This window comes from Plectropomus leopardus, chromosome 21, assembly GCF_026936395.1.
Source record: "Plectropomus leopardus strain MGB_pleo_1.0 chromosome 21, ASM2693639v1, whole genome shotgun sequence".
NCBI classification, from domain to species: Eukaryota; Metazoa; Chordata; class Actinopteri; order Perciformes; family Serranidae; genus Plectropomus; species Plectropomus leopardus.
The window spans coordinates 20735649-20750125 of record NC_142196.1 but is presented as its reverse complement, the minus strand read 5'-3'; the positions used below and the strand labels follow the sequence as shown (position 1 = coordinate 20750125).

General features: G+C 39.3%; 1 protein-coding gene across 11 annotated transcripts in view; it reads right to left on the bottom strand.

The window, feature by feature from the left end:
• Positions 1-723: 723 nt before the first annotated feature.
• scrib (scribble planar cell polarity protein) overlaps positions 724-14477 on the bottom strand; it is a 100136-nt gene continuing 86382 nt past the window's right edge. For 8 of the 11 annotated variants that reach the window (XM_088072051.1, XM_088072044.1, XM_088072045.1 and 5 more), the window contains 8 exons: positions 11004-11093; positions 10712-10894; positions 9084-9236; positions 8370-8509; positions 7589-7626; positions 6985-7059; positions 4171-4225; positions 724-2811 (listed from right to left, as the gene is read on the bottom strand). In XM_088072051.1, the coding sequence (XP_087928177.1) occupies positions 2675-2811; positions 4171-4225; positions 6985-7059; positions 7589-7626; positions 8370-8509; positions 9084-9236; positions 10712-10894; positions 11004-11093 (871 nt within the window). In that variant the 3' untranslated portion in view covers positions 724-2674. The remainder of the gene's footprint in view (positions 2812-4170; positions 4226-6984; positions 7060-7588; positions 7627-8369; positions 8510-9083; positions 9237-10711; positions 10895-11003; positions 11094-14477) is intronic. The other 3 variants (XM_088072049.1, XM_088072054.1, XM_088072050.1) reach the window with 2 other exon arrangements.

Sequence of the window (14477 nt, the reverse complement as noted above, 5' to 3'; positions counted from 1 at the left end):
ATAGCATTAAAATGTGCAAAAACGACCATAAACACCATAAAATAGCATGTTGAAAAAATGACAAAAAAAGCAAGGCTATAGTAAGGCAAAAATGCCAAAAAAATACCATGTCAAAAAAACAGCTGAAAACACCTCAAAACAGCATAAAATACAGTGCTGAAAAACAACATAGCATTAAAACGTGCAAAAACAACCAAAAACATCATAAAATAGCATGTTGACAAAATGACGGAAAAAAAACAAGGCTATAGTAAGGCAAACATGTCAAAAAATACCATGTCATAAAAACAGCGGAAAACACTTCAAAACAGCATAAAATAGCCTGCTGAGAAACGCAATAGCATTAAAATCTGCAAAAACGACCATTAACACTATAATCTAGCATGTTGAAAAAATGACCAAAAAATCAAGGCTATAGTAAGGCAAAAATGTCAAAAAATGACATGTCATAAAAACAGCTGAAAACTCCTCAAAACAGCATAAAATACAGCAAAAAATTTCACATACAGTGTTTAGAGTTTTCAGAACTGTATGTGCCTTGAAAAACTCAGAAAAATCCTAAATTGCTCGTGTGTCTGAGAATTGAGGATGAGGATGAGCTGGACCCTTTAACAAGTCAGTCAGCTCACATTTACAATAATAAATCTCTGATGTGTTTTCTACGTTAAATGTGTGCATTGTAGTTTGTACATTTATCAAGCACAAAACACAGCACACAACAGATCAGATTCTTAAATGAAAAGTAAAATTTATTATTCCTGAACCACAAAATAGACTTCTTTGGTTGTACAAATTCACTAGTTACAGTCTTGTATGAGCTCTAACCCTTGACCCTAGGACTTCTGACCCTTTCCCTCAGACCTGTTTGCAAGTAAAAGCCCCCAAAGAGAACTCAAGACAAAAGAATAAACAAAAAAACTTGAAACACTGCATTAATAATGTAGTGAAACCCATCTGATTTTTTCATCTACTGTAAGTTTAAAAAAGGGTGAAATCAGCCATTGCAAATGTTATCAAACAAACTGAATTTCAGTCAGTGAGAGCAACATGGAAAGCTATCATTAGGAGACCCTACATTAAATTAACACAAATGCTACTATGCTGTGATTCTGCAAAAATACCCATCAGATACATAAACTGACAGTTCGCGAGCATTGAACTGAAAGAGAACAATGTTTTGAGAGGGATTTCTAATTGGTTCTGCCCCTCGTGGCTCTCCCATTAACAAACCAATATACATGCAGAGAGCACCTCGATACCAAGCCTGTCTAAACCCAGATGCACCAGCAGCCCACACTCTCGCTTGATCTAGGTCAAGACTGGCTCAGTTTCAAACCCAAAGTTTGCTTTCCTTTCAGTATTTGTACATTATTCACACGATAATTAATGATTTTTCAGTGGCGTCAGATTTAAATTAACCATAGACAGAAAAATAAAACACCTGCTACCTTCACGTCACTCTGGAATACCTCCAGATAGTTCAAGGATATAAATGAAGGATTCACATTGATAAGATAAAAAATAACACCCTGAACAGGGAAAGGTGAGTACCGTTAATTAATTATGATAATAAAAATGCATGTTTCCAAAATTTGATGTCCTGATATATAAAAAATGCTAAATGCTGCTGCCTCCAGTGTAGTCAGATTCTCTACAAGGGGAATGTAACACTTGTTGACACATGGATTTGCAACAACTATAATTTATCCAGGCAATCTGATTTGTAGATATGCTTCTCTCTAAAATGCCTGTGAAATCATAAAGTGGATTAATATTATCAAGTGATATGAAAGTCATTAGTTGAAAGCTATGACTTACTGACTCATAACTCGATTTATTTCAGATAAATTATCAGCATCGGTCATGCTTTTTGTGCCTTAAAAGAACCGGATGAGTAAAAACAGTGAAAAATAAAAGGCCTTCAATTTGAGTAAAACAATAAAAACAATAAATTACTTCAGATATACGTTCTTAAAAAGCTGATCAGTGGCAGTGCAAAAAAAAAGAAGATATGTACTATTCTTTTTAAAAAGCTCTCCACATTTTGTGACTGTGAAGGTAGCAGGATGTTCCCTCCTCAATTAATATATACACTCCTGTCCACCCGAGAACCCCGACATTTCACAATCTATTCACTGAAAGCCTAAAAATATCATAATCAAGTTAGTATAGCTATGACCCATTTCTTTTCTCTTCCAGTATGTTTTAAAAAAAAAACAAAACAGCATAATCATTCGAGGTGCGAAAAGTAAAAAACTAAAAACTTCGGTTACCATTTTAAAATAGATCAGCTTCTACTTGGTAAACCGAGCGTACGACAAAAAAAACCAACGACAACAAAAAAAAAAAGGTCTGCAAGTAGCAATCCTAGCTAACCAACTAGCTCTTTCTTGCCGTCAAGGGACCGTTGAGCATCTCACCAGCTCATCCTCAGACTGTATAGGCAAGACTGGCACGCAGGATATAAGTGATTGTGTACATGTGGTGACTATCAGCGCCATCGTCTCTGCAGTGGTTATATATGGGAGAGTAAATCCTGCTCTACTGATAATGTATGTAGTGTTTGGTGACTCTGCATGTCCTGCAGATGCACTTGTTACCAGTATTCCACAGCGTTCGTAAATGGATGTGGGTTCGCATTATGTCTTCGGCTTTCTTCTCTCGCTGTGACGTGTTACGTGGGCACGGCGGTTTCCAAGCTGCGGCGGCCCTGCCTCAGTTTGCGCTTGTTGCTGTACAGGGCCATCTCCTCCAGGGCTGAGGTGGCAGGCAGCGGGGTGGGCACCTCTGCCTCAGGGCTTGCAGCGGGCACTAAACAACAAAACAGACAGCGAAATTTAAGTTAAACGGCCGCAATTTAGCTTCTTTTTAATTTACAAATCACTCCTCAGCAGCAGCTGGGGAGAAGAGTCCTGTCGAGCAACTGACTGATGAGAAAGTGAACGTGTCCCTTAAACCAAAGAGAAGCCCCACATTCATATCAGCAGCTGGAAAGACGCAAAAGTTTGGAGCAGAAAATTGAAGCACCAAGTGACTCCATGTTTAAAATAGTCATCTTCTGTATTCACTCGCTGCAGCTTCAAAAACGTCACATTTCGTCTTAGAAATTGTCGTAAAAATTTCATACTAGTAAGTCAAAAGTCATGGTATATTATGCGAAAAATGTCATGTTATAGTCTGTCAAATGTCATAGTATAGTATGTACAAAAAATACTAATCCATGTCACAAAAAAGTCATAGTATAGCGTGTAAAAAATGTCATATTATAGTATGTCAAAAAATTCCATAGTATATCAAAAATATCAGAATAGTGTATCAAAAATTAGCAGGTAGGTTTAGTATGTCAAAAAAGTCATGGTATTTAAAAAATGTAACTCGTATAAGTTACAAGTTGTGATTTAGTATGTCAAAAAAAGTCATAGTTTGCAAAAAATGTCAGTACAGTATGTCGAAAAAATCATCATAATATAGTATGTTAAAATAATTGTATAAAATAAATGTCAAAAAAACTGGTACAGTGTGTCAAAAAAATGTTGCAACGTATAAAAAAAAGTCATAGTACAGTACGTATCATAGTACAGTTGCATAAAAAAGTCGACAAGTTGTAGTATGTCAATAAATGATAAAAATGGCCTAAAAAGTGTGATAGTATTACCTGTTTAACCCAGTTTACAAGTAAACATACTGAGCACCATGATTATAGAATCACTTAGAGCTCCCTGTAATCACTACTTCAACACTTTTAACACATTCATGCACATCTGGATCGTGGTTAGTGTGAGATCATTAGTTTAGACACAAATACTTTAACACTTTGGTCTCAACATCAGGTGCTGCTTCACGTGTTGGGCCGCAGCAGGCAAAGCACGCCCAGGTAAACACACCTGTCTGAATACCTGAGCCTACTGTTATGCCACACAACTAGCAGGTTAGAGAAGAAATGCACAAACCAGCACACACACTTTCCATAAATACTCAGGCGCACAATCGCACGCAGACCTAAAAACACATGCACACAGGATCCTACCAATAGGAGCTGCTTATCCCAGGTAGTCACCTGAATCAAAGGGGATAGAAGAAATGAAGGTAATAAATGCTGCTTTCTCAGCTCTCCCTTTCAAAAAGCCTGTTTTAGTACGGTGTGAAATTCTGAATGTCTTCAGCACTTACCCGGGTTGCTGGAGCCGTCGTCGATGAACTGCAGGTCATCCGCTGTCTCAGGGGACTGGAAGAGAAGAAGACAGAGTGAATACCTGAGCGGCGGGTGTGTGTTAGTAACCTGTAACCCGGGGGAAGCCATCACCATGTGAGCGGGCAGCCAGAGGACGCGCCAGCCGCTCACTGCCGCTTTAGCAGACAGCGCTGAAGCTCCCAATCTGTCAGAGCCACAAAAGCCAGAGTACGTCTACTCGACTACTCCCCCCAGGAGAAGGTCGGCATGTTAAAGGAAAGGGAGGTTAAGTTAGGTCATCAGTTCCGGGGTTTGTTGTGTAGTGTAGGCACATCCACAAAGAGACAGCCGACAGAGCAAACAGTGCAGCACCAACAAGAGTCACCGACAGAAAACCAAGCAGCATGTGAACGTCTCTGTGACTACGAACCAACAGTGATCGCGTTTTCTCGTTATCAGTGTTGAGAAGCTTTTATTCTACACTCAAAGGACCACTGCGACCTGCAAGCTGAGGATCATCATCACTACAACTGTGTCATTCTTATCCCATATTTCTCCAATTAAGATATCCTCAACAATAATACTTTTATTTTGTTATGTTTTAGATTTTGAGATAAAGTATGTCAACTATATATATCAGGAAATTAAGAGCATCAAACACATTACTTTTTGCAACATTTTATGGTGGAAATGTCTTTAATTTAGACTGAAAAAAAGTCCTTAGCTAGTTTTTATTGTTTTATTTATTTTAGGGGAGAGGGACACATGCATCTATACCTATGCTTTACTCCTCAAAAATCTCATTGTGCATCAATAGTTAACACTACAATATTGTCTCAATACCAATATTGAAGTATTCGGCCAAAAATAATGATATTTGATTTACTACTTCAAGTCTTTAGTTAGGATCTCTCACATAATATTTGTTTTAACATTTGTAAACAGGTTTGGATTACAGCCATAGGTTCTGCTGTCATTAGAGCTAACGATTCATTCATTAACTGTCCACTTTTAGTTAATTGGCAATTTATAATTTAACTGATTTAACAGTAATTAAGTAATGAGTAATTTTTTAAGAAAAAAAAGTAACAATGCCCTGATTCTGTCCTGTGAATGTGAATATTTTCTTTTACTCCTCTATGACAGTAAACTGAATATTTTTAGGTTTAGGACATTTATAGACGGTTCAATGAATCAACTAAAGAGAGAAAAATAATTAACAGATTACTCAACAATGAAAATAATCATTATTTGCAGGCCTCGCTGTCATGTGACGCTCGCCTTGCAGATCGCAGTGGTCCCAACTCTTCTTCTGTCAGTTATTATGCAGGAAACATTATGCAAACACTTGCATACAGTCAATTAAAATTTCGTCGAAGGGAGAATATGAACAAACAGAAGTCACTGTGCAACAACCAAATCACACACGATCTGACACATACGACCACAGAAACGTGACCCCAAAAAACAATTAAAAGACCACGTCGAGACAAGCTCACTCCATTTCGGGATTCCCTGCTTCCCCTCCAAACTCCTCCTCAACACAGAGAAGAATCGACTGTTTCACACAAATCTACACAACTTCTGCCTCCTGAGAGCGCGGGAGGACACCGTGTTTCAGAAGCATGATGGAGGATGTTATTCCTCTGCCTGATGTGTGACTCATGCGTGGAACAAGACAGCTGATGGACGTGAATGTGAGAGTGGATGAGATGCAGAGTTTGTGGCCGTTTTCCCCGGAACCAACTGTGGTTAGTGGGATCAAAAAACTCGTCTCTGCAGCTGGTGATTGTTATTGTCTGTGATTATTAGTTAGCTGAGAGACAGATGGGTGTGAAGGGTTACTGCTGTAGATGCTCTTACATTCAGGGTTCCCACGTTCATGGAAAACCTAGAAAAGTCACCATCACATTTTCCCAAACTGGAAAAGTTGTGGAACTAGTAAAAATCATTGAAAGTTCAGGAAAAAAAATTATGTTGTGTATAATAAATTAAATTCTGTTAATATTACATAATAGTGAATTTATTTTTCAAAGAATTATGGCCCTGTGGCTTTGGAAGATTTTTTTTTTTTTTTAATTCCGGCTATTATTATCCTTTTTTTTTTCAGTTGGGCGATTTTTTAAATCAAAAACAGAAAACGTTATGGCATTTTTGGGCAAAACTAAAATTTAGTTTAGCTAAAAAATATTTATTTTTTAAGAAAATGAGGTTTGGAAGGCATATTTCCTTTAAATTCTCTTGCCAAATTTTCTGGGTGATTTTTATTTAAGAAATTTTTTTTAAAAAATGTTACATTTTTGAAAGGCATGTTTTCCATAAAAATCACCAAAATAACACAATTTATCACAGCAAGAAACTGTAAAAACAGAAATTATCATTGCATTTTCAAATTTCTGACGGTCCTTGAACACATTATGTGTACAGTTTGAGTCCGATATCTTTAAGAAAAGCTGGGCAAGAAAGAAATAATAATTTTGGGTCCTTGTAAAGTCATGAAAAAGTTTTGAATTTTATCCATGAAAATGTGTGGGAACCCTGTACATTTGTGAGTGCTGTGTGGGAGACCAGGAGGGAGACGTGAGGCACGTTTGGTGTCATTTGTGTCGAGTGAGTCTCAAGTGAGAGTTAGTGAGCCAATCACTTTAGTGCAGAGCAGGAAGTACGATCAATCACGGAGCCAAACCCTAGACTTCAGTCGCACTGATGCCTCTTGATTAGGAGAGAAACTAGAGGGGGGAGGCAGCAGGGAAAGCCAGGGGGGAGGGAGGGAGGAGGCCGAGGGCCCCGGGAGCTCAGCATGCAGCCAATACCTGGATGTCGTATACGGGTTTGGAAGAAGGAATGGCAGCAAACTGTCGGTAGTCAAACTTCTTTGACGACAGGGACTAGAAGGACAGCAAACAGGAATGAGCAGAGGTCGAGGGAAGAGAGGAAAACAAGGACAGGAGGAGGGAGGGACAACGTATAAAGAGGAGGAGAAGAGGATGGAGAAATGTCACAGGAGAGGAGGAGAAAAGGAGAAAGAGATGCGGAAAAAGGAGAGGTGGGAGGCAGAGAGGCTGATGGGTGATTCAAACAGCCAGCTGTGGCGTATGATGGACAGCTGCGTGTGTCCTCAGCTCTGAGCGGCTGGAGTGACGACGAGCAAAATGATGGATTAATGAAACTGTGATCTGAAGCAAATCGACCCGTTTCCCCTTTTCCAGCTCGTACACCAACAGTCTTATTTGTTGCATTTTTCAAACAAAGCCCCTTAAATTAAACTGCAGTCAGTGTTACAGCTTTGTTCAAATATTTGATGATTCAGGCTCTCCGAGTCCGTTCAAAGGATACAGTCACACTGACACAAAGGCCAGAGGAAAAACATCAGGCCAACAACGACGTGGAAATAAAGGACAAAGGTTTAGTGCTTACCAGCCGGCCCGGAGACGTTACTCCTCGAGGACTGAGCTCTGTCGGAGAGAAACGGGACATGTCATTGAAACAGAGAGACAAAGAGAAGTAGAGGTAAAACATTTAGGTTTGGATTCAGTTTCCTTGTAAGTAAATAGGGAAATGTTCTTTTCAAAAGTTGCTATATAATAAAAAAAAATAAAAATCTTAAGTAGGAGGGTAACAGAAATGACAAAAATGCAAAACATCAGGTAAGAAAAGCAGCACATAAAAATTACTTGAAAATCTCAATAAAATTTGATAACTGACTTGGACTCCAAAGTCAAATATTTATTTTATGTCTTTTTATTTATTATACCTTTTAATTTAAGTTCTATCTATTTTATTTCCTTTTATTTGTGGTTTTATTGCTTTGATTGTTTCTGTTTTTCATCTATTTCTTTGTATCACTGTGCATCTTATTTATCTAACCCCAGCCTACTTTCTTCTCACGTGTGTTCAGTACGACTGTTTGGCTTTCTGTTGCTGTTTCATCATCTATTCAACCCGTTTCTGCTTTGCTGTGTTTGCAAAAGCACTTTGTAATGGTGCTATATAAATTAAGCTATTATTATATTATTTTTAACTGTTCCTCTGAGCTCTGGGAACAGCCAGTGGACACTGGATGGCTGAGCCCTTAGCAGGAAATTATTAAATTAACAAATTAAAAATTCAGAATTTGGTGATGGCAACACTTCATCCTCAAAGTTCAGACTTAAAAGATGCATTTCATGTAAACAGACCAATGACAGCAGCTTCCTACCTTCCATAGGTGTGGGAGACGGTGTGGGAGCAGGCGAGGGCGACTCCGTCAGCTGGTCGAGTGTGCCGCGTTTCTTCCCGTCCCGAGACTTGGCGATGACCATCTGTGCTTTCAGCGCGTCCTGCTCCAGAGACTTCATTCTACGAGAGGAACAACCACCGTCAGATAAATGACAGAAAATAAGGAAACAAATACAGAGAACTGATGGAGGCACACACCGCTACAGGTGGGTGTGGTGCCGATCACTACTGATAATTGGGTGCTCCTTGTCCTGGTTTGCTGTGACAAACAACCGGTTGAATTTATCTGCACGGTAAAAAAAGGAGGCATTCCAGGAAAAGGACGACCTACTGCTAGTAGGCTGACCCTCAACTCACAAGTAGCTTGCAAACTGTGGGATGTGTGTTAGTACAAAGAAAAGTATGAAAATCAAGAGAACTGCAAGGCGCAAATGAAAAGAGTGCTGCAGAGAGAAGGAGACATCACAGAGGACGGAGAGAGGGGACCAGAGGAAGCTACAGATGAGACAGCGGAGACGTGCAGAAGCAAACAGCACGAGAAAGGCAGTGGAAGCACTGGCGCAGTGTTGCTGCGAGCGCTTGCTTGGACCTTTCCGAACTCGGCCTCTAGCAAAATACCCCAACGCCAAAGCACCCCAGCACACCCCCACGATGCCGTGCGTCTGGCCCTGGTGGCTGGGGCCGCGGAGCAGACCTGAGCTGGGAGGCTGCAGAGGAGGAGGTAGAGGAGGAGGTGGGGGGCTGGGGGGCCTCGGCCGTGCCCTGAGACGCCCTCACTCTGGCCTGGTAGAGCCTCTTAGCCAGGTCCTGCTCATACTGCCTAACATCCTCCTCTAGGCCACAGGGCCTGGGCCCCGCGGGGCCAAGGGGAGGGGACAGACAGGAGGAGGGGACAGGACCAGGAGTGCACCAGGATGAAGGAGGAAGATGAGGAAGGAAGGAAAGACACAGAGACAGGAAAAGAGAAGAAAACCAAAGAATGGAAGGTAAAACACCGACACATTTAGAAAAGATCCCATTTTTAGACATGAAAACTGGCAGTCGACAGATTATCGGCCTGACGGTCATCAGGGCCGATATTTGGCATTTTTCTGATCATCTGTATCAGCGTTTTGTTCTAATGATTGCTGATAAGATTCATTAAGTAAAAAGTGCAAAGGAAGTGTCAGTATGGGAGAAACTTTTACTTTGTAAAACGGGGAGCTATTTTTATTTATTCATTTTTTTATTTGATTTTAACTTGATTTTATAAAAAAAGTCTGTATATGATGTTGAATGTTTCAGTTTTGATAAAATATTTGCTAAAGTCATTCAAACAATTTCAAATTCTAAATATTGATGGAAAGATTTTCTTTTTTTTTGTAAATCCATAACGGTTCCAAATATTGGTTATCGGTCTCATTAAATACTAATTATCGGTATTGGCTCTGAAAATCCAATATCGGTCGACCCCTAATGAAAACAGTTTAAGAGGAGGCTGACTAACCACACACACACACACACACACAGACACAGACAGACAGACAGAGAGACACGCACAGACAGACACGCGCACACACACACACACACACACACACACACAGACACAGACAGACAGACAGAGAGACACGCACAGACAGACACGCACACGCGCGCGCGCGCACACACACACACACAGAATGAACTGTGAACTTTTATTTGTTGTTGTCTGCAAATAGGAAAAGTGAACCTTGTTATTGACCAGAGCGACAAACTGTTTATCTGACAGAAGTGTCACCATCGATCTCTTATTTACACAGCATGAAATGTGAGCTTCAAAACAACAAAAAACATTTTGCGTGTTTGGTATTTTGTTCAACAATACAAGGAACCAATCATGAAAAAAACATGATCGTATTTTTATTTTTTGTTGTTGTTTTTTTAATCCGCATCATCTTTGGAGTTTGTGCTTGGTGTTTGTCTGCCTACACCCACACGCTTCCACTAACCTGCTCAAGCTTTCTCTAACATGTACACTCCAACAAAACAAACTTCTCCACTTTTTCCAAATTAATGCAAGGCAAAAGATGCAAGTGTAAACCCACTGCTGAAAATGTTTAATATTAGATCAAAGTTGCAAAGTGGGTTACCGTGAGCTGCTGCAGGAGACGCTGTGAGGACAATGTCCCTGTTTGCCCCAGTGCCTCAGCCAGAAGTTACTCTAGTTCATTACATTTTGTTTGAAAAGGATCTCTAGTTATTCTGAAGTTTTTTTTACATTCTGCCACTGAGGGAAGTGTTTTTTAGATTTTAAATTTAAATTGTGGTGGGGTTGTTGTTTCAAACATGTTGTGTTGTATTTACCGTGCTGCTCTCCACATTGCTCTCTTCTCAGCCTCCAGAGCTCGTTTCTCAGCGGGGGACAGGTCCTTGTCGGGGGCCACAGCCAGCTCAGGGCTCTGCATACGGAGCCTCTCTTGATGTCGGCGCTCTGCTTTGGCTGTGCGGATGGGAGCCGCCGACTCCCCGGGGTACACGGGGATCAGACTGACGGGACACACAAGCGGCAATGATGTTGACAGGAGGAAGAAACAGAGAAACAAGAAACAGAAACAACAGCAGAGATTCTTTAAGAGGTCGTGTGCAGCGTGGTTACCCCGTCATGGAGTTGGGCCTCTGCTCCAGCCTGAAGCTGTCCTCCAGTGAATTCCTCTGAGACTCTCCCTTACCATCGACAGACGAAGGCCTACACGCACACACACACACGGACACGCACACAAACACACACACACACACACACACACACACACACACACACACGGACACGCACACAAACACACAAACAGACACAAAGAATGAAAATAGTTAGCTGAAGAAAACACTGGAGCATTTCATGTGTTTTTTATTTTGAGTGTCCATTAACACTTTAAAACAAAAAAAACCTATTTGAAATGTTGAGTTTGAACCAAAATTATCTAAATCAGGTAGGTTTTATAAGCTGCTTCCCACAGAAGAGTGTCAACTGCAACTTAAAGTTCAATATAGATGTCTGAAGGTTTAGCTCAGTTGGTTAGAGCACTTGCCTGCAGGTCAGATGATCATGAGTTCAAATCCTACCTATGACAAGTGAATTTTACAAGTATTGTAAAAACCAAAGCTAAAGGACACGTTTGAAATGATATAAAGAACTGTAGTGTAGCTCTGGGGGGCACAAAGAGTCTGGCGCTTTAGCTCAGTGGGTAAATCAGGAGGTCAGTGTTCCTGAAGTTGGTGGTTCAAGTCTTACCTGGGACAGGTGATGTTTGACTTTTATGGCATAAATAAAATAAAATATTGTCTGTCTGCTCTACTGATATAAGTCATCAATGACGTACCTTGCAACCTTTAAAACAGTTAAGAAACACGCATTTGTCTCCTTAATGTTCATATACTGAATACTGAATTTGCCCTGCCAAGAACTTGGTAGATTATTGGCCTGACTCATATATCAGGCAAGATTTCAACAGGTATTGCTGCTAATGATGAGTTAAAGGGAACGTCGAAACATCTAAAACTGTCAGGAGGTTTAGCTCAGTGGCTAAATCAGGTGGTTAATGACCCTGAGGTTGGTGGATCAAGTCTTGGACTGGGAGAGGTCAATTTTGACTGAGCTAAACCCAAAGCAAGCATAGAGCTAAAGGGAACTTCAAACAGTTGAAAGACGAGAAGGACAGTGAGGAGGGAGTTGGGGGAAAGACAAGACGTTAGGTTAAGAGACAGGAAAGTCAGTCAAGTTACATGCAGTTGGGATGTGAGACAGGAAGTTGAGGTGAGAAACAGGAAGTTGGGTTAAAAGACAGGAAAATTAGTCAAGTTACAAAGAGTTAAGTTGCGAAATAGGAAGTTGAGTTGACAGACAGGAAGCTGAGTGAAGGTGCAAGATGGAGGTAGAAGATATCAGTATAAGAAGTTAAAATATGAATAAGAAAGGATCAGAAAGTAAGAGACTGGAATAGGAAAGTCAGGAACATAGCATGTTTCAAAACTATATGACTTTGACATCAGCAGAGCTTATGGATATGTTACCTGATATTTTATTATATATATTATATTTTATTTATGCAATAAAATATCATTTGACTGTACAATCATACAGTTAGGACACTGATTGTGATATTGCAGGACAAATTAAGCCCATAAAGTACAGTATTATATCGTTTTAGCTGAAAAATGAGGTGAAGTGGTCCAGAAACAGGTAAAACCAGTATCGGCAGTGACGTCTGTCGATATCAAGAAATATCGGCCTAATTCATATATCAGTCAAGTTTCGACAGACGTCACTGCCGATACTGGTTTTACCTGTTTCTGGACCACTTCACCTGATTTTTCAGCTAAAACGATATATTACTGTACTTTATGTACTTAATTTGCTCTGCAATATCATAATTAGTGTCTAAACTGTATGACTGTACAGCCAAATGATTTTTATGGCATTATTAATAAATATATGAATATTTATTAATATAATAATAATATAATATAATACAATTTATAAAAGCAGGTGAAGTGGTCCCTGAAACATATTATATGGCATAAATGAATAAATATATAAATATTTATTAATATAATAATAATATAATAGAATAAAATTTAAAAATCAGGTGAAGTGGTCCAGAAACAGGTAAAACCAGTATCGGCAGTGGCGTCTGTCGATATCAAGAAATATCGGCCTAATTCATATATCAGTCAAGTTTTGACAGACGCCACTGCCGATACTGGTTTTACCTGTTTCTGGACCACTTCACCTGATTTTTCAGCTAAAATGATATATTACTGTACTTTATGTACTTAATTTGTTCTGCAATATCATAATTAGTGTCTAAACTGTATGACTGTACAGCCAAATGATTTTATGGCATTATTAATAAATATATGAATATTTATTAATATAATAATAATATAATATAATAAAATTTATAAAAGCAGGTGAAGTGGTCCCTGAAACATATTATATGGCATAAATGAATAAATATATAAATATTTATTAATATAATAATAATATAATAGAATAAAATTAAAAAATCAGGTGAAGTGGTCCAGAAACAGGTAAAACCAGTATCGGCAGTGACGTCTGTCGATATCAAGAAATATCGGCCTAACTCATATATCAGTCAAGTTTCAACAGACGTCACTGCTGATACTGGTTTTACCTGTTTCTGGACCACTTCACCTGATTTTTCAGCTAAAACGATATAATACTGTACTTTATGTGCTTAATTTGTCCTGCAATATCACAATCAGTGTCCTAACTGTATGATTGTACAGTCAAATGATATTTTATTGCATAAATAAAATATAATATATATAATAAAATATTGGGTAACATATCTATTAGCTCTGCTAATGTCAGAGTCATATGGTTTTGAAACATGCTATGTTCCTGACTTTCCTATTCCAGTCCCTTACTTTCTGACCCTTTCTTATTCATATTTTAACTTCTTATACTGATATCTTCTACCTCCATCTTGTACCTTCACTCAGCTTCCTGTCTGTCAACTCAACTTCCTGTTTCACAACTTAAGTCTTTGTAACTTGACTAACTTTCCTGTCTTTTAACCCAACTTCCTGTTTCTCACCTCAACTTCCTGTCTCACAACCCAACTACATGTAACTTGACTGACTTTCCTGTCTCCTAACCTAACGTCTTGTCTTTCCCCCAACTCCCTCTTCACTGTCCTTCTTGTCTTTCAACTCAACTTCATGTATTTGACGTTCCCTTTAGCACTATGCTTGCTTTGGGTTTAGCTCAGTCAAAATTGACCTCTCCCAGCCCAAGACTTGAACCACCAACCTCAGGGTCATTAACCACCTGATTTAGCCACTGAGCCAAACCTCCTGATAGTTTTGATGTTTTGACGTTTCCTTTAACTCATCATTAGCAGCAACACCTGTTGAAATCTTGCCTGATATATGAGTCAGGCCAATAATCTACCAAGTTCTTGGCAGGGCAAATTCAGTATTCAGTATATGAACAAAAAAATGTGTGTTTCTTAACTGTTTTAAGTGTTTGTTGCAAGGTACGTCATCTATGACTTTTATCAGTAGAGCAGACAGACAATATTTTATTTTATTTATGCCATAAAAGTCAAAC